This window comes from Chiloscyllium punctatum, chromosome 45 (assembly GCF_047496795.1).
Source record: "Chiloscyllium punctatum isolate Juve2018m chromosome 45, sChiPun1.3, whole genome shotgun sequence".
NCBI lineage: Eukaryota > Metazoa > Chordata > Chondrichthyes > Orectolobiformes > Hemiscylliidae > Chiloscyllium > Chiloscyllium punctatum.
In genome coordinates, this window is record NC_092783.1 from 63,192,638 (window position 1) to 63,213,961 (window position 21,324).

The 21,324-nt window shown below is 51.8% G+C and overlaps 1 protein-coding gene across 2 annotated transcripts in view; it reads right to left on the bottom strand.

The window, feature by feature from the left end:
• Positions 1-21,324, bottom strand: part of srgap2 (SLIT-ROBO Rho GTPase activating protein 2) — a 276,414-nt gene that overhangs the window by 22,097 nt on the left and 232,993 nt on the right. For both annotated transcript variants that reach the window (XM_072563932.1, XM_072563933.1), the window contains exons 17-19: positions 17,922-18,027; positions 8,844-9,068; positions 5,745-5,824 (exon numbers count right to left, since the gene is read on the bottom strand). In XM_072563932.1, the coding sequence (XP_072420033.1) occupies positions 5,745-5,824; positions 8,844-9,068; positions 17,922-18,027 (411 nt within the window). The remainder of the gene's footprint in view (positions 1-5,744; positions 5,825-8,843; positions 9,069-17,921; positions 18,028-21,324) is intronic.

The window sequence follows — 21,324 nt, forward strand, 5'->3', positions numbered from 1 at the left end:
AGAGGAAGTGGGGGAGGCTGGTACAATTACAACATTTAAAAGGCATCTGGATGGGGATATGAACAGGAAGGGTTTGGAGGGATATGGGCCAAGTGCTGGCAAATGGGACTAGATTAGTTTGGGATATCTGCTCAGCATGGACGGGTCTGTTTCTGTGCTGTACATTTCTCTGACTCTAAGTGCCCTATTCCTGCTCCTAGTGTGTCCAGGTGATATCTGTTCACCCACGGCCTTGTTCAGATTGGACGAGGGTTTCAGCAACAGACAGACTGAGATAGGGCTGGAAACAGTCAGGTGGAAATCCAGTGAAAAACATATTCACCCATACTGCCAAAAGTTCCAATTCCCTCCTCCACAACTCATAACAGAAGCCTTCCCTCAGCAAGATTCTTGAGGACCTGACAGGGGAGATGCTGAGAGATTGCTCCCCACTGTGGAAGAGTCTAGGACCAGTGGGCATCATCTCAGAATAATGGGTCGTCCATCGAAGACAGAGATGAGGAAGAATTTCTTCTCTGTGAATCTGTGGAATTCTTTACTGCAGATGCTGGGTCATTAAGGCTGAGAGAAACAAAGTTTTAATCAGGAAAGCAACCAAGGGTTAAGGAGACAAGGCAAAGAGGTGGAGTTGAGGATCAATCATGAGTTCACTAAATGTCAAAGCAGAGTTGATGGGTTGAATGGCCTACCTTTGCTCCTTTGTCTTAAGGTCATTGCTTCTTTACAATCATCACCTTCTCTCTGACTCTGGGCTGACCTGTCCCTGGTGTTGTGGCTCGTTAGGTTGAGGCATCTCAATTAAAGAAAGTTCCTCTGAGAAATGGCCTTTTTCCCTTTCATACATGGAGCCAGGAGCTCTGTACAAGAATCTCGAGTCTGGGGCAGTGGGCTGAGTTAAGTGACATCGCAGGTGGATGTGGAAGGAACCTGTGCTCCCAGCTCACTGCAAATTATGACCACACAGTCTCATTGCCTGGAGGTGTATTCCTCATGGGAACTATGCCTGCAGCACGGATACATTGGAGACAAAGAGCTGACCTTGCTCAGGGCATTGGAACGTTTCACAGCCACAGGTTCTGAGGCTGCATCGTCCAATCCCAGCTCTGCCTTCCTCTGTGTTTCCAGTCCTCCAGCGTCACTGTAACCTCTGTTAAGATTCCCAAACCTGGCATCCCGAAGAGGCATTGCACCAGCAGTAATGTCTCACTGCAGGGAACCCAGGTAAACATTGAAGTGGATGTACAAGTCTTTCCCTGTGAGTGAAGCAGCCTGAACCCATTGCCCTCAGATTCTTGGCTCAGTTTCACTGAAAGGTTTAATCTGATGGCAGCTGACTTGCACACACTCCTCACTCTAATACAGCAATAAACTCTTCCTGCTGACAGAACACCTCTGAAGTTTTCCCCTTTTCTTTTTCTAAGTGGCCTCTGCTCAATTTCATGTGTTTCTCATGCAAGTGCTTAACTAGGGAGAGGGTACACATGGTTATTTTAACCTTCCCTCACCTAAACATGAATCATCCCTCCCCTCCCCCCACAAAAAAATATTTGAAACAATGATTCGGGGTCAACAGTAACATAAGGAACAGAAAGCCATTCGGCCCAAAAAACCTTCTCTGCTATCTCAATCTAATCATGGTTATTCTATTCCTCACTCCATTGTTCTATATCCTACAGATCCTGGCATCAACAAAAAAAAGTCCGTTCTCTCTGTTTTCAATGGACTCCGGCACCTCGGAGGTTTTTAGGGGTCGCTGAGGCGAGAGGGTGACCTGGCCGTTTTGGTTCCGCTCCCTTCCACATGAAATCCAACCCAGACACGTGGGTCCACAGAGGATCTCGGCCTTCAGGAAAAGTGGGAGCAGATCCCAGGAATTTCTGACTATCGAGCCTGGTGTCCACCTCACTGCCTTCCACTGACCACACAATGTCTCGCTCCTGATCGCCTTGCTCAGGAATTTCTGCCACAGGGAATGTGGAGAGCGGTGGGATTTGTTTCGGGCTATCAGCAAAGACACGATGGGCCAAAAGGGCTCTTGAACGGGAAATGCCTTTGGAGGCTCTGAGAGCACAGCTCCACATGGGGAATGTGGCATCTCAGGGTTGGCCCAGTGGACAGTGAACTGCTTGATGGATGTGGATTAGTCATACACTGGGTTCATGTATAGAATAAGGAGATCATTGAACTGCATCAGGTATAGCAGCTAAATAAATAAATGGAGGCCGTGAGTCTGACTAACTCCTTGCATCATTGCCAGAACCTGCAGTTTATTTAAGTTTATGAATGGCATGCAGTCTGTTCCCTCAGTTGCAATGAAACTGGTGCTAAGCAGAAAGAGGAAGAGAGTGAAGTAAATATTACCAAACTCACAGACATTCACAGCAGTTCTGTTACCCTGTTTATGTTGCAGGACTTACTCTGGTCAGGAAGTGAGTAATCCCAGTCAACAATCCCTCCTCTCCCGGCTTGCAGGGTCCACACATGGGAAAGACCCTCTTTAAGGAATAGAGTACAGCAGCAGGACATTGTAAAACACAGCTGTCCTGCAGACAGAAACGTACAGGTCATCCCTGCAGATAGAGGAGGGGGCAAGGTGGAGGACAGCGGTGACTGGTCGCGATGTCTATCTTTTTTTGGGGATGGCAAATCAGCAACAGCTCACACTCCCCGATAGACAGCCTCAGAACGCAACACGTGAATGGCAGGTCTGGAGAAAGCCTGTGATGACTAACAGAGATGAATATCCTTCATCACCTCATTAGACTGACAGCGTGCAAAGTTGCTGGTGTGATGAAACACTGCAAACATGAACACACCCAAAGAACTCCTGTAAATACCAACGTACCCAGGGACCCCCAGTAAATATTCCACCCAGCCAAGAGTCATCACAACAGGATCTGCTACACCTGCCTCATTGATCCAGAGGTACTATTCAGGGCTCACATTTTCCATAGAATTTAGAACACCTTATATACATTGTGATCTATATGATACATAAAATAACTTGGATCTACAAAACATGTCTCATGTTGAAGTCATTGCAAGTTACTTCAAAACTGGTCGAGTCAGCAGAGCTTAATGAGAAAGTACTAGCAAATTTAGAATTAGAAATTTTATAGTGTGGAAACAGGCCCTTCAGCCCAACAAGACCAGACTGAGCCTCCAAGGAGTAACCCACCCACCTCTACACATACCCCTGACCGAGGCAACTAATCTATACATCCCTGACCACTATGGGCAATTTAGCATGGCCAATTCACCTAACCTGCACATCTTCGGACTGTGGGAGGAAACCAGAGCACCCGGAGGAAACCCACGCAGACACGGGGAGAATGTGCAAACTCCACACAGTCAGTCACTGAGGCTGGGATTGAACTCGGGTCCCTGGTGCTGTGAGGTAGCAGTGCTAACCACTGAGCCACAGTGCTGCCCTACTGCAGCTGCTGGAATCTGTACTGAAAACAACAAATGCTGGAAATCACAGCAGACCTTGAAGATGGGTTCCACCCGAAATGTTGGCTTCTCCACCTCCTGATGCTGCCTGGTCTGCTGTGTTCGTTCAGCCTCTGCCTGTCTATTTTGGAGATCACAGCATGTCAGGTAGCATCCATGGAGAGAGAGCAAACAAATGTTTTGGGTTGAGATGACTCCTCATCAGAGCTGATGGGAAGTGTGGAGAGGACAACATTTAGTTGGGGAAGGGTTGGTGGGGTGTAGAGTGCTGGTGGAGAAAAGATGTTGATAGTTCAGAATAACTGATCAGAATGTGAGAATGGCAGAACAGTGGTGTGTCTAACTGCCAGCTTGGAAACAGACAATCCCACTGGGGTGGGGGGGGGAGAGAGACGTCATGGTGACTGAGAATGTAACAGGTAAAGCTGAAAGAAAGGGAAGGAGTGGGACTGGGTTCACAATCTGAAGGGGCTGAACTCAATATTGAGTCCAGAAGCCTGTAAGATGCCTCGTGTGTCGATGAGATACTGTTCCTCTGATTCATTGGAACCCTGCGGCAAGCTGAGCACAGAGATGTCGACAAGCGAGTAGGGTATTGTGTTCAAATGACCGGCTGCAGGAAGGAACTCTTTGAACTACCAGAATCTTTTCTGCACCAGCATTCTACACCCCAACACCACCAGCACCACCCCTCCCCTTCCACACTTCACTGCGGTCTGCTGAAGAGACTCGAAACAAGAGCTTCAACAAGTTGCTAAAAGTTCAACACCTTCAGGACAAAGCAGTCCTCTTCATCAGCTCTACCTTCAACGTTCACTCCGTCCACCACTGATGCTCGGGGGCAGCAGTACGTACTGTCTACAAGATGCACTGCAGCAACTCACCAGACTCCGGAAATAGCATTTTCCAAACCCATGGCTCCGACCATCGAGGGCAGCAGAGAGATGGGAACATTCCCCCCCCAAGCCATTCACCATCCGACTCAGAAACATATACAATATGCTTCACTCAACCCAAAATGTTAGCCCTGTTTCTCTCTCCACAGATGCTGCCAGACTTACTGAGTTTCTCCAGCAATTTCTGTTTTTGTTTTACAGCAAACTTTGTTTGAACCAGCACCTTAGGAACCGGCATTCTCAATTTGCCAGCAATCGTTTTTATAAAAAATACTGAACAGTTGTGATGTTTGTGTAGTCAGTTGAGGGTGAGTGAGTAGCTCTCTGCTGCTAAGTTTTAGATTAGATTAGATTCCCTACAGTGCAGAAACAGGCCCTTCGGCCCAACAAGTCCACTCCGACCCTCCGAACATTAACCCGCCCAGACCCATTTCCCTCTGACTAATGCACCTCATACTACGGGCAATTTAGCACAGCCAATTCACCTGACCTGCACACTTTTGGACTGTGGGAGGACACAGGGAGAATGTGCAAACTTCACACAGACAGTCACCCAAGGCTGTAATCGAACCTGGGTCCCTGGCACTATGAGGCAGCAGTGCTAACCACTGAGTAACCGTGCTAATTTAAAGCAACACTGCATTATGATTTTTGCTGACAATAAAGTATACCAGTAATGTGTACACCCCCTGCATTACATTTCTATTCCTTAGTGTGGGTTTTTATATTGATAATGTGAACCTGTTGATTTCTGGAATATTTGATGAACCAGCACACTCCTGGTCCCAAAGGTTCTGGTTAATAAAAGATTTTCTGTGTATCTGATTCCTTCTTGATTTCAATGTTTTCCCTCAACAGCTTCCTGTGGCAGAGAATTCCCCAGGCTCCCCACCCTTTGGGTGAAGACATTTCTCCTCATCTCAGTCCTGAACGGCCTACTCTATATCCTGAGACTGAGCGCCTTGGTTCCCTGGGATTGTCCTTCCTGTGTTACTCTGTCAGGCCTATTAGAAGTTGGTAGATTCTAATTTTTGTAGGTTTGTAGACTCCCCTCTAACTCAGCAGCTGAAGCCTGGGGAATGGGGATGTGACAGACTGGTTACAAAAGCAGCAATATTATGGGGAGTCCTTAAACCTTCAAAGTGCCCAGTAAACGTTACACCATCACAGCCTCACTCCCTCTCTGTCTGTGGGGTGATATTTTGAAATACTTCACTGAGCAACACTGTGCAAAGTTGATTTTCAACTCAGGGTCCGATGTCTATCACAGTTCACGACAGTTCACTGGCCATTACCCCGATTAAAGCACTCCCTGTGCCGTTCCCCTGGAGAGTCCCTGCTTCCCCCAGGAGCCCAGTCCCTCCTTGAGCGATGGGAGAATAAAGCAGACCGTACCGTCTTCGCTAGTATGAGGTTCGGTTCCAACATCTTGCCCAACATCTTCGACAGAGGCGGGGTCTCCATGAGGGCTCTCACTGAAACAGAGAAAACACGTGGAAATGCGATGAAGGGAGAATTCAAACCGGCTTTTGGTGTTTGGGTGGACAGGTGAGTGTGTGCAGGAGGGGTTAGGTGTGAGTGTGTCAGGGAGGTGTTAGGTGTGAGTGTGTCAGGGAGGGATTAGGTGTGAGCGTGTCAGGGAGGGGTGAGTGTGAGCCTGTGCAGGAGGGGTTAGGTGTGAGTGTGTGCAGGAGGGGTTAGATGTGAGCGTGTCAGGGAGGGATGAGGTGTGAGTGTGTTTCAGGGAGGGGTTAGGTGTGAGTGTGTGCAGGAGGGGTTAGATGTGAGCGTGTCAGGGAGGGATTAGGTGTGAGCGTGTCAGGAAGGGGTTAGGTGTGAGTGTGTGCAGGAGGGGTTAGATGTGAGCGTGTCAGGGAGGGATTAGGTGTGAGTGTGTGCAGGAGGGGTTAGATGTGAGCGTGTCAGGGAGGGATTAGGTGTGACTGTGTTTCAGGGAGGGGTTAGGTGTGAGTGTGTGCAGGAGGGGTTAGGTGTGAGCGTGTCAGGAGGGGTTAGGTGTGAGTGTGTTTCAGGGAGGGGTTAGGTGTGAGTGTGTTTCTGGGAGGGGTTAGGTGTGAGTGAGTGCAGGAGGGGTTAGGTGTGAGCGTGTCAGGGAGGGGTTAGGTGTGAATGTGCGCATGAGGGTTTAGGTGTGAGTGTGTTTCAGGGAGGAGTTAGGTGTGAGTGTGTCAGGGAGGGTTTAGGTGCGAGTGTGTCAGGGAGGAGTTAGGTGTGAGGGTGTCGGGGGGGGTTTAAGTGTGAGTGTGTCAAGCCGGGGTTAGGTGTGAGGGTGTCGGGGGCGGGGGTTGAGTGCGAGTGTGGCGGGCCGGGGTTAGGTGTGAGTGTGTCAGGGAGGAGTTAGGTGAAAGTGTGTGTCAGGGAGAGGTTAGGTGTGAGTGTGCCAGGCCGGGGTTAGGTGTGAGTGTGACAGGGAGGGGTTAGGTGTGAGCTGTCAGGGAGGGGTTGGGTGTGAGTGTGTCAGGGAGGAGTTAGGTGTGAGCGTGTCAGGGAGGAGTTAGGTTTGAGTGTGTGTCAGGGAGGGGTTAGGTGTGAGCGTGTCAGGGAGGAGTTGGGTGTGAGTGTGTCAGGGAAGAGTTAGGTGTGAGTGTGTTTCAGGGAGGGGTTAGGTGTGAGTGCGTTTCAGGGAGGGGTCAGGTGTGAGTGTGTGCAGGAGGGGTTCAGTGTGAGTGTGTTTCAGGGAGGAGTTAGGTGTGAGTGTGTCAGGGAGGGGTTAGGTGTGAGTGTGTGCAGGAGGGGTTAGATGTGAGTGTGTCAGGGAGGGGTTAGGTGTGAGTGTGTGCAGGAGGGGTTAGATGTGAGTGTGTCAGGGAGGGGTTAGGTGTGAGTGTGTGCAGGAGGGGTTAGGTGTGAGTGTTTCAGGGAGGGGTTAGGTGTGAGTACGTGCAGAAGGGGTTAGGTGTGAGTGTGTGCAGGAGGGGTTAGGTGTGAGTGTGTCAGGGAGTGGTTAGGTGTGAGTGTGTGCAGGAGGGGTTAGGTGTGAGTGTGTTTCAGGGAGGGGTTATGAGTGAGCTGTCAGGGAGGAGTTAGGTGTGAGCGTGTCAGGGAGGAGTTGGGTGTGAGTGTGTCAGGGAGGAGTTAGGTGTGAGTGTGTGCAGGAGGGGTTAGGTGTGAGTGTGTCGGGAAGGAGTTAGGTTTTAGTGTGTGTCAGAGAGGGGTTAGGTGTGAGCGTGTCAGGGAGGAGTTGGGTGTGAGTGTGTCAGGGAGGAGTTGGGTGTGAGTGTGTCAGGGAGGAGTTAGGTGTGAGGGTGTCGGGGTGGGGTGGTTAAGTGTGAGTGTGCCAAGCCGGGGTTAGGTGGGAGGGTGTCAGGGAGAGGTTAGGTGTGAGTGTGTCAAGGAGGAGTTAGGTGTGAGTGTGTCAGGGAGGGGTTAGGTGTGAGCGTGTCAGGGAGGAGTTAGGTGTGAGTGTGTGTCAGGGAGGTGTTAGGTGTGAGTGTGTCAGGGAGGAGTTGGGTGTGGGGGTGTCGGGGGGGCGGTTAAGTGTGAGTGTGCCAAGCCGGGATTAGGTGTGAGGGTGTCAGGGAGAGGTTAGTTGTGAGTGTGTGACAGGGAGAGGTTAGGTGTGAGTGTGCCAGGCCGGGGTTCGGTGTGAGTGTGCCAGGCCGGGGTTAGGTGTGAGGGTGTCAAGGAGTGTGAGCAAGGGGGGAACGAGGTCTCTTCCCCATTGGTGCAGTCGGGGTGAATATGGCTTTGAGTGAGGATTTGAGGCCCTGAACTATCCTGCAGACACAGAGTGTCACGCCAGGTCACGAGCCCCAGCGAGTCTGGGGAGGTGGAGATGGCACTGACTTCAAATAATTCCATGTCAATTCTCCCCAAACCCAGATGGAGCTGGACTAGCAACTGAGCAGCCTCTCCCTTCGGGAATGAGATTAGGAATTGGAAAAAGAGAGAGAGAGGTCAAAAAGGGGAAGTTGGAGTGTGGAGCAATGAAAAGGGGATAGACGGTGAGGCTGGAGTTTGGAAGGGGATGATATTGAGTTAACCCTACATCCCAGAGACTAATAATGTCATCATTATTAGTCCCAACCTCGGAGTGTTAATCTGGCTGGTCTTCTGAGCGAGCGCTGTTAAACGTCTAAACTGCGAAGTAAGAGGATGGTGGGTTGGACCTGAGGAGGGGAAAGTTTCTTATTTGAACCTGGCCTTGTGTTCATCCGGTCCCGCAGGGTCACCTCCACCTACCTCCCCCCCATTCCCCGTCCCACAGCTGGCCCCACCCAGCTCTGAGCCTAGCTCCAGTCACCACGGCCGAGATGTGAGAGACCCTGCATTCAGTGGGAGACCCTGCATTCTTATATTGTTCAGCTCTGCAGTGTCTGAGGAACCGGAGCCAGGGACACGGACAACACACACGGACATGTGTACACGGACACGCACGGTCACGTACACACGGACACACACAGACACACGCACACGGCCACACACACATGGTCATACACGCACATGGACACATACACACATGGGAAGACTCACCAGTAATCCTCCACTGTCGCCCCCTTGTCATACACAGGCCCATCCAGCTCCTTCGGTCCGGGGAAGATGTTGTCATGCTGCAGGATGATGGATTTGATGAGTTCATTGACGTGAGCCTGACAGGAGACTTGGTCATGGCCTTCAGGCACTGACATTAGGGTAGGTCCAAAACAGATTGCCAGGTTATAGGGATCCATCATGTTCTCCTCACTGAACTGCGATAAGCTTCATAGAAACAAACAAAACCATCACTCTCAGAAAATGACACCTCTCCATCAGCAAAGTAAGCTCCTGAATATGAAAGGTAAGATGTTTGGGGCGTGTTATTGAAAAATAAGGGGGGGGGGCATTGCCACTGAGGTCCAAGATGAGGAGAATTGTCCTTTTACTCAGATAGTTGTGAACATCTGGAATTCTCTACCACAAAGGGGGTGGCTCCGTCTTGGAGCGTATTGATGGTAGACCTGGATGGGTTTCTGATTGCCAGGGATGTACAGGTTTATGGGAATGGGGGTGAGTAAATGGCATTGAAATGTTCACCTACTGGGGATTATATTGAATGGAGGGACAGGCTCAATGGATTGAATGGCCTCCTCCTGGTCTGATGTTCCTACTGCAGCCTGTGAGAAACTTGCTCAATGTTGAGGCCTTATGTTTCCTGACAAACATTGTCATCAGAGACTGGGAATCTCTTCAGGAGTGAGGCTTGAACTTCTAAAGGGTTTTATGATCACAAGATAATCTCTTCCATTATTCTTTCACAGAAACTGGTCATCATTGGTGCGGCCTGTATTTGCTGTCCCTTCTAACTGATCTTGAACTGAGTGGCCGAATCGGTGATTTCCAACGGCTGTGGGTCTGGAGTCACGTGTAGGCCAGATCAGATAAGTTTGTAGATTTGCTTCCCTAAAGGACCAGATGGGTTTTCCAATCATGGTTTCATGGCTATCATTGCCATACTCATTAATTGAACCAGGTACCATGGTGAGACTCTAAATCCTGTGCCCAGAACCCTCTGTATCAGTAATACTCCATGGCAACACCACCCCCACCTGAGGCCCTGTCTGATCTCATCAGCAGAGTCATTGGATACCGTAGCACCACTTCAAAGAACAGGGCTATCTCCCCCAGTAACCCGGATGTTTATTCCTGAATTAACATGACTGGGAAATGATTTGCTCCTCATAGTCAGCCTACTGTTTGCGGGAGCTGGCTGTGCACAAATCAGGTTACAGTACATTGCAGACAACAATTTGTTGAGTGAAGCTGCTGGAGGAGATGAGGGGGGATCAGTGACGCAGAGGGTCAGCATCATGTTCAGGGGGGCAGTGTCTGGAAGCCCACCATCACACCAGGCAAAACGGCACTTCAACCAATCAGATGGAAGTGACTCTCACTGATGGTCACAATCAAAACTATTACCAATTGGTGTAAACACTCAACTAGTTCACTAATGTCAGAGACTGGAAACATCACTCACAGACCGGGAACATCACTCACAGACCGGGAACATCACTCACAGACCGGGGAACATCACTCACAGACCGGGGAACATCACTCACAGACCGGGGAACATCACTCACAGACCGGGAACATCACTCACAGACCGGGGAACATCACTCACAGACCGGGAACATCACTCTCAGACCGGGGAACATCACTCACAGACGGGGGAACATCACTCACAGACCGGGGAACATCACTCACAGACCGGGGAACATCACTCACAGACCGGGAACATCACTCACAGACAAGGGAACATCACTCACAGACCGGGGAACATCACTCACAGACCGGGAACATCACTCACAGACCGGGGAACATCACTCACAGACTGGGGAACATCACTCACAGACCGGAAACATCACTCACAGACAAGGGAACATCACTCACAGACCGGGGACACAGTCACAGACCGGGAACATCACTCACAGACCGGGGAACATCACTCACAGACCGGGGAACATCACTCACAGACCGGGGAACATCACTCACAGACTGGGGAACATCACTCACAGACCGGGAACACAGTCACAGACCGGGAACATCACTCACAGACCGGGAACATCACTCACAGACCGGGAACATCACTCACAGACCGGGGACACAGTCACAGACTGGGAACATCACTCACAGACCGGGGAACATCACTCACAGACCGGGGAACATCACTCACAGACCGGGAACACAGTCACAGACCGGGAACATCACTCACAGACCGGGAACATCACTTACAGACCGGGGACACAGTCACAGACCTGGAACATCACTCACAGACCGGGAACATCACTCACAGACCGGGATCATCACTCACAGACCGGGGAACATCACTCACAGACCGGGAACATCACTCACAGACCGGGGACATCACTCACAGACCAGGGAACATCACTCACAGACTGGGAACATCACTCACAGACCGGGAACATCACTCACAGACCGGGGAACATCACTCACAGACCGGGAACACAGTCACAGACCGGGAACATCACTCACAGACCGGGAACATCACTCACAGACCGGGGACACAGTCACAGACTGGGAACATCACTCACAGACCGGGGAACATCACTCACAGACCGGGGAACATCACTCACAGACCGGGAACACAGTCACAGACCGGGAACATCACTCACAGACCGGGAACATCACTCACAGACCGGGGAACATCACTCACAGACCGGGGAACATCACTCACAGACCGGGAACATCACTCACAGACTGGGGACATCACTCACAGACCAGGAACAACACTCACAGACCGGGAACATCACTCACAGATCGGGAACATCACTCACAGACCGGGAACATCACTCACAGACCGGGGAACATCACTCACAGACCGGGGAACATCACTCACAGAGGGGGAACATCACTCACAGACCGAGAACATCACTCACAGACCGGGAACACAGTCACAGACCGGGAACATCACTCACAGACCGGGAACATCACTCACAGACCGGGAACACAGTCACGGACCGGGAACATCACTCACAGACCGGGAACATCACTCACAGACCGGGGAACATCATTCACAGACCGGGGAACATCACTCACAGACCGGGAACACAGTCACAGACCGGGAACATCACTCACAGACCGGGAACATCACTCACAGACCGGGAACACAGTCACGGACCGGGAACATCACTCACAGACCGGGAACATCACTCACAGACTGGGGACATCACTCACAGACTGGGGAACATCACTCACAGACCGGGAACATCACTCACAGACCAGGGACATCACTCACAGACCTGGAACATCACTCACAGACCGGGAACATCACTCACAGACCGGGAACATCACTCACAGACCAGGGACATCACTCACAGACCTGGAACATCACTCACAGACCGGGAACATCACTCACAGACCGGGAACATCACTCACAGACTGGGAACATCACTCACAGACCGGGAACATCACTCACAGACTGGGAACATCACTCACAGACCGGGAACATTACTCACAGACCAGGGACATCACTCACAGACCTGGAACATCACTCACAGACCGGGAACAGCACTCACAGACCAGGGACATCACTCACAGACCGGGGAACATCACTCACAGACCTGGAACATCACTCACAGACCGGGAACATCACTCACAGACCGGGGACATCACTCACAGACTGGGAACACCACTCACAGACCGGGAACATCACTCACAGACCAGGGACATCACTCACAGACCTGGAACATCACTCACAGACCGGGAACAGCACTCACAGACCAGGGACATCACTCACAGACCGGGAACATCACTCATAGACCGGGAACATCACTCACAGACCGGGGACATCACTCACAGACTGGGAACATCACTCACAGACCGGGAACATCACTCACAGACCAGGGACATCACTCACAGACCTGGAACATCACTCACAGACCGGGAACAGCACTCACAGACCAGGGACATCACTCACAGACCGGGGAACATCACTCACAGACCGGGGAACACAGTCACAGACCAGGGACATCACTCACAGACCGGGGAACATCACTCACAGACCGGGGAACATCACTCACAGACTGGGAACATCACTCACACACCGGGGAACATCACTCACAGACCGGGGAACATTAAGCACAAACCGGGAACATCACTCACAGACTGGGGAACATCACTCACAGACCGGGGAACAACACTCACAGACCGGGAACATCACTCACAGACCGGGGAACATTAAGCACAGACCGGGAACATCACTCACAGACTGGGGAACATCACTCACAGACCGGGGAACAACACTCACAGACCGGGGACATCACTTACAGACTGGGAACATCACTCACAGACCGGGGACATCACTCACAGACCGGGAACATCACTCACAGACCGGGCAACATCCCTCCAGACCAGGAACATCACTCACAGACCGGGAACATCACTCACAGACTGGGGACATCACTCACAGACCGGGAACATCACTCACAGACCAGGGAACATCACTCACAGACCGGGAACATCACTCACAGACCGGGGAACATTAAGCACAGACCGCCGAACATCACTCACAGACCGGGGAACATCACTCACAGACAGGGAAAAATCACTCACAGACCGGGGAACATCACTCACAGACCGGGGACATCACTCACAGACCGGGGAACATCACTCACAGACCGGGGAACATCACTCACAGAGGGGGAACATCACTCACAGACCGGGAACATCACTCACAGACCGGGGAACATCACTCACAGACCGGGGAACATCACTCACAGACCGGGGACATCACTCACAGACCGGGGAACATCACTCACAGACTGGGAACATCACTCACAGACCGGGGAACATTAAGCACAGACCGGGAACATCACTCACAGACTAGGGAACATCACTCACAGACAGGGAAAAATCACTCACAGACCGGGGAACATCACTCACAGACCGGGGACATCACTTACAGACTGGGAACATCACTCACAGACCGGGGACATCACTCACAGACCGGGAACATCACTCACAGACCAGGGAACATCCCTCCAGACCAGGAACATCACTCACAGACCGGGAACATCACTCACAGACTGGGGACATCATTCACAGACCGGGAACATCACTCACAGACCGGGGAACATCACTCACAGACCGGGGAACATCACTCACAGACTGGGGACATCACTCACAGACCGGGGAACATCACTCACAGACCGGGAACATCACTCACAGACCGGGGAACATCACTCACAGACCGGGGACATCACTCACAGACTGGGGAACATCACTCACAGACCGGGAACATCACTCACAGACCGGGGAACATCACTCACAGACGGGGGAACATCACTCACAGACCGGGGAACATCACTCACAGACCGGGGACATCACTCACAGACTGGGGAACATCACTCACAGACCGGGAACATCACTGACAGACCGGGGAACATCACTCACAGACCGGGGAACATCACTCACAGAGGGGGAACATCACTCACAGACCGGGAACACAGTCACAGACCGGGAACATCACTCACAGACCGGGGAACATCACTCACAGACCGGGAACATCACTCACAGACCGGGGAACATCACCCACAGACTGGGGAACATCACTCACAGACCGGGAACACAGTCACAGACCGGGAACATCACTCACAGACCGGGAACATCACTCACAGACCGGGAACATCACTCACAGACTGGGGAACATCACTCACAGACCGGGGAACACAGTCACAGACCGGGAACATCACTCACAGACCGGGAACATCACTCACAGACCGGGGACATCACTCACAGACCGGGGAACATCACTCACAGACCCGGGAACATCACTCACAGACCGGGAACATCACTCACAGACTGGAAACATCACTCACAGACCGGGGAACATCACTCACAGACCGGGAACATCACTCACAGACCGGGGAACACTGTCACAGACCGGGAACACAGTCACGGACCGGGAACATTACTCACAGACCGGGGAAGAACACTCACAGACCGGGGAACATCACTCACAGACCGGGAACATCACTCACAGACCGGGGACATCACTCACAGACCGGGAACATCACTCACAGACCGGGGAACATCACTCACAGACCGGGAACATCACTCACAGACCGGGAACATCACTCACAGACCGGGAACACAGTCACGGACCAGGAACATCACTCACAGACCGGGAACATCACTCACAGACCGGGAACATCACTCACAGTCCGGGGAACATCACTCACAGACCGGGAACATCACTCACAGACCGGGGAACATCACTCACAGACCTGGAACACAGTCACAGACCTGGAACATCACTCACAGACCGGGGAACATTACTCACAGACCAGGAACACAGTCACAGACCGGGAACACAGTCACGGACCGGGAACACAGTCACGGACCGGGAACATCACTCATAGACCGGGAACATCACTCACAGACCGGGGAACATTACTCACAGACCGGGAACACAGTCACGGACCGGGAACACAGTCACAGACCGGGAATATGGCTCACAGTCTGGCTGCGCAGCTCTCGGATAAAGGAACACACCCTGAGCCAGTCGATGTAGCAGAACGCAGCTGATACAGCTGCAACCAAGGTGTTGTTCGAGATGAACATTGCAGGAATGGAGAGGCACTGGTATTGGTTGGGAGGGGGATGTTGGCGGGTGGGGGGCGGCGCTGGGGAGGTAGAGGACGGCCATTGGAGGCTAGTCCTCTGGCTGGTGGTTACCATCTCTTCGGGAATGTGTATGCAGTGGCTCTTTCTGAAGTTCAGGTTGTGTTCTCCAGTGGTGTGAGTGTTACCCTGTGTGAAACCCTCACGTCTCACTGGAACAGGGGAAAGAGCAAAAAACACATGGCACCAATTTCTATCATTGATCTTTCTTCACTTCTGCAGGAAATGTGATAAGGACTAGGCCATTGTCCAATCAGACACTCCCAGCATTGGCACAACATGGGGTTTAATAATAACCGGTTTATTTATTTCAGATATGGTTAATTCAAGCAGCCATTTTTGAACAGGATGATTCCAATTACATTATATAGATAACCCTTCACACCCCATCCATAATTGTATTACTGACTCTCCGACATTGCGGCACTCCCTCAGTACTGACCCTCCAACAGTGTAGTGCTCCCTCAGCACGGACCCTCCAACAGTGCGGTGCTCCCTCAGCACTGACCCTCCGACAGTGCAGCACTCCCTCAGTACTGACCCTCCGACAGTGCGGCACTCCCTCAGTACTGACCCTCCGACAATGCAGCACTCCCTCAGTACTGACCCTCTGACAATGCGGCACTCCCTTAGTACTGACCCTCCGACAGTGCGGCACTCCCTCACCACGGACCCTCCGACAGTGCGGTGCTCCCTCAATACCTACTCTACGACAGTGCGGCTCTCCCTCAGCACTGACCTACTGACAGTGCCCATTCCCTCAGTACTGACCCTCCGACAGTGTGGCACTCCCTCAGTACTGACCCTCTGACAATGCGGCACTCCCTTAGTACTGACCCTCCGACAGTGCGGCACTCCCTCAGTACTGACCCTCCGACAGTGCGGCACTCCCTCAGCACTGACCCTCTGACAGTGCGGCACTCCCTCAGTACTGACCCTCCGACAGTGCGGCACTCCCTTAGTACTGACCCTCCGACAGTGTGGCACTCCCTCAGCACTGACCCTCCGACAGTGCGGCACTCCCTCAGCACTGACCCTCTGACAGTGCAGTGCTCCCTCAATATCTATCCTCTGACAGTGCAGTGCTCCCTCAGCACTGACCATCCGATAGTGCTCATTCCCTCAGTGCTCACCCTCTGACAGTGCAGCACTCCCTCAGTACTGACCCTCCGACAGTGCAGCATTCCCTCAGTACTGACCCTCTGACAGTGCAGCACTCCTTCAGCACTGACCCTCTGACAGTGCAGCACTCCCTCAGTACTGACCCTCCGACAGTGCAGCACTCCCTCAGTACTGACCCTCTGACAGTGCAGCACTCCCTCAGCACTGACCCTCCAACAGTGCAGCACTCCCTCAGTACTGACCCTCTGACAGTGCAGCACTCCCTCACCCCTGACCCTCCGACAGTGCAGCACTCCCTCAGTACTGACCCTCCGACAGTGCAGCATTCCCTCAGTACTGACCCTCTGACAGTGCAGCACTCCCTCACCCCTGACCCTCCGACAGTGCAGCACTCCCTCAGTACTGACCCTCCGACAGTGCAGCACTCCCTCAGTACTGACCCTCTGACAGTGCAGCACTCCCTCACCCCTGACCCTCCGACAGTGCAGCACTCCCTCAGTACTGACCCTCCGACAGTGCGGCACTCCCTCAGCACTGACCCTCCGACAGTGCAGCATTCCCTCAGTACTGACCCTCTGACAGTGCAGCACTCCCTCACCCCTGACCCTCCGACAGTGCAGCACTCCCTCACCCCTGACCCTCTGACAGTGCAGCACTCCCTCACCCCTGACCCTCCGACAGTGCAGCACTCCCTCACCCCTGACCCTCTGACAGTGCAGCACTCCCTCAGTACTGACCCTCCGACAGTGCGGCACTCCCTCAGCACTGACCCTCCGACAGTGCAGCACTCCCTCAGTACTGACCCTCCGACAGTGCGGCACTCCCTCAGTACTGACCCTCTGACAGTGCAGCACTCCCTCAGTACTGACCCTCTGACAGTGCAGCACTCCCTCAGTACTGACCCTCTGACAGTGCAGCACTCCCTCAGTACTGACCCTCTGACAGTGCAGCACTCCCTCAGTACTGATCATGCCACGTTCCCTCGATCCTGCCTCAGTTGCAATGATGTTCTGCAGTGGAGCTTTCCCAGAAGTGGTCTGTGAGTTTTAAGCTCAATGTTTGTTGTATAACTTGTGAAGTCATGGAATATGAAGCTCTGTTTGAATTTCTGACAGACATTGCTGTCTGTAGCTGATGCTCATGGGAACAGACTCATCCCAAAGCAGTGGTGGAATGGTGTGTATTGGAGCCGATGGGGTTTGTGAGAAAGAAGTTCTCGTTTATATAAGCTGTTTAACGTCAGGCAGTGAGGGGTGAAGTGAAGACACAACAGAGGAAACAAACACCCGTGAGAGTGCTATTAATACTCACTGACTGAGGAAGGCAAACAGGTATCGCATCATGATGATGGTGGGTTTTGGCAAACACAGGAGAACTTTCCGGATTTGCTGAGCTCGGTCGGGGAGATTTTCAATTGCTGCAAAACGTGGCAACAACAAACACATCAACACAAACCTGTTAGGGTCACAAAAACAAAACCCAACGAGCACCTCCTTTCTCCAGATCCCAGCCTACACTCTCCCTGGAACAATCTAGCTCCTGGTCACCTCACCCAAGGCCAAACTGTAAATCCCCTCCCCCCCCACCCAAGGCTGGGGCGGTACTGTTAGATCTTAGCCCCTCCTCAGTGCTGTGCAGTAGGAACAGATATCTTTAAATTTGTTCATGGGGTGTGGTTGTCACTATCTGGGCAGGTATTTATTGCCCAGAGGGCAACTGAGAGAGAAGCACATTGCTGTGGGTCTGGAGTCAAGTGTAGGCCAGACCAGGGCTGGGTTTCATCTCTAAATCAACATTATCTCGGGGTTTGAGATTACTAACCCAGTTACATTATCACGGTGACACCACCTCCCAACAGGGTGCTCCACACAGATTGGTTTTCCTTGCTTATCGTGGTGGTGAGTACGGCTGAACCACCTTCAAACTGAGACCTGCTGAAGGAACTCAGCTCCAGCTTCTGGAGTTCAGCATTAATGGGAAAGGCAGAGGTAAGGAGGTAGGGAGGAGGCAGAACCTGCACACTCTGTCTACACAGGGATAACACTGCAGGATGCCAGACAGCTGACATTTCTTCACAACCTCCAATCTTTGAAAGGCACGCTTCTGATGGTCTTGGACATTGTGTAAATGCCTCTCACACCGTCCTCAAGTCTGTTTAACCACTGTCCACATTTAACTAACCTCATTCCTTTTACCTAGAGGACAGGCAGGGTCACAATCACCTGAATCTCACATTTAACAGAATCCTGACGAACTCTGAAGGCAAGTTCACAGTGATGTTCTGCATGAACCAGTCTTCCCATGATAACGCTCCACTGTTGCTCAGCTTGCTTCAGGTTTCAATTGTCAAAAAATAATCCAACACATTTGCTTCTCCTTCTCTTCCCAGACTCTTGCTCAATGATTCCATCACAGGAACAGACCACTGACTTCATTCACAAGTTAAAGCTTTTGCCCTTTTCTACTTCACTCTCTCTCTTGTTTATTTGCTCCACGATCACAGGAATATAGATAAAATGGTGAGATACGAATGATTACTTCCAGACTGTTATTGACCAGTCAATAGTGGATGCGCCTGTGAGACTCAGCACTGCACTAAAGGTGCACATCAGCTCTGGTGAAGAGTCACCTCCACTCAAAATGTTAGCTTGCTCCCTCTCTGTGGATGCTGCCTGTCCCACTGTGATCTCCAGCAATTTTTGTTACCACTGCATTAAAGGTGCTGCTTGAATAAAGTCATTGTCATGGGAAGTTGTTTATACATTTTGACAGGAGACTAGCGTTGGAATCCTTGATGAGTTTGCGACTTGCCAGCTCAGAAAGCAGCTTAAAGCAGTGGATTAGGGAACGGATTGGGACTGTGAGCTGACTGAGCTGATACCTCCTGGGACTACTCCCAGAGGACCCTTGTTGGTGGGTCTGTGCATGTGGAGATTGGCTACTCTGTAAGGAACAGTCGTCCAGATCCTGCGTTTTCTCCATTGTTTCATGGGATGTGGGTGTCACTGCAAAGGCTGTACTGAGGGTCAGCCAGGTGGCCCTCAGAATCTGAGTTCCCTGATTGGGGCTGATAATCAGGTCCAATCAGGGAGCCCTGGCTGACAGATAGAAACAGGAGTGTCCCTCGAGCTGTTCAGGGAGAGGTGGGCACCGCAGGGAGTGGAGTGCATCATTTCTCCCTCCAACTCTATTTTGATTTAGTCCCTACCCTCCCCTTCACTGTTTTGATCACACAGCATTGCCCTGTGGTTTGAAGGGCAGTGCTTGTCACTGGCCACCCGGGTGTTTTTCCTATCTTCCTGGTGGTGGAAATTGAATAAAGATTCGTGCACTTTGTGTCTTAAAAGAAAAAAAAAGAAACAGGAGTGTCTCTCGAGCTGTTCAGGGGGAGGTGGGCGACGCAGGGAGTGGAGTGCATTATTTCCCCGTCCAACTCTATTTTGATTTAGTCCCTACCCTCCCCTTCACTGTTTTTCTCACACAGCATTACCCTTTGATGTGAAGGGCAGTGCTTGTCACTGGCCACTCGGGTGTTTTTCCTATCTTCCTGGTGGTGGAAATTGAATAAAGATTCGTACACTTTGTGTCTTTCACTGTGTCTCACACCTGCACACACACACTATGGGGGGGCGGGAGAATAAATAAGTACTACTGAAAAGAGAGAAAAAAAGAAACAGGAGTGTGTGAGGTTCTGTTCACTCTGAGAGCTGGCTCTGAGGGAACTGGATCAGTGTCAATGACTCTCCTGGTGTAAATAAAGGGGGACTTGGGGTGGGACATCAGACTCTGGGGAGCTATTTCAAAGGCACTCTCTCTCTCTAATTACCCTCAAACAGAGCGTCTTGCTTGGCCATTTCAGGGGGAAATCACACTGTTGAGGATCTGGAGTCACCTAAAGACCTAAACAGGTAAGAAATGGGGGTTGTTGTTGAGGGAGACTGTGAGGATTGTGGCGGGGAGGGGGGGGCAGAGGGAGCGGGTGATGAGAAACGTGAGATGGCTGTGAGCTTGGTACTAGGCCTGACTCGTGTTTCTCAATGACCAGACGTACAACAGGGAGTGAGAGGCAGGTTGTCCCCATGACAAGCTGGGTTGGGGAGGGGGTGGGGGTGTTGTTGGGATAGGGGTGGTGAGGGATGGAGCAGAGTTGCCTAGGCCATAGGAGGAGGAAGGCTGATAGCTCAGTTTGGCGGAGGCAGTGTAGATTCTGGGGGGAATAGGGAGAGGTGATTTGGAGTGTTCATGTAAACCGCATTAGTATGGGAATGGGAAGTGGGTGGAGCTCAGACGGACAGTCTGTGTTCCTCACAGGGAACAATGAGGATGAGGGCACATTCTGTGCTTAACACCGCAATAAGCAGCTACTATTCCCAGAGGTCCCTCTGTGTCTGCATGGGCTCTGAGCTCAGAGACAAATGTGGGTACAGGAAGAACAGGGTCTGACCCCACAACCGTTTCCATCACACACTCGGGGAATGCAGTCACGGTCTTCGAGCTGGAACTAAACCACCAGAACAAACCGGGTCGTCTTTTGTCAAACTGGATCCAAAAGAAATCAAAGAGTCTCAGTTGTAAGCCTCAGGTTAGAAGATCAGGATCCACACGAAGGGGAAGTGTGAGAGAGTGGGGTAAAACACAGCACGTGGGGAGGGGAGAGAGGGGTGAAACACAGCCTGTGGGGAGGGGAGAGTGGGGTAAAACACAGCACGTGGGG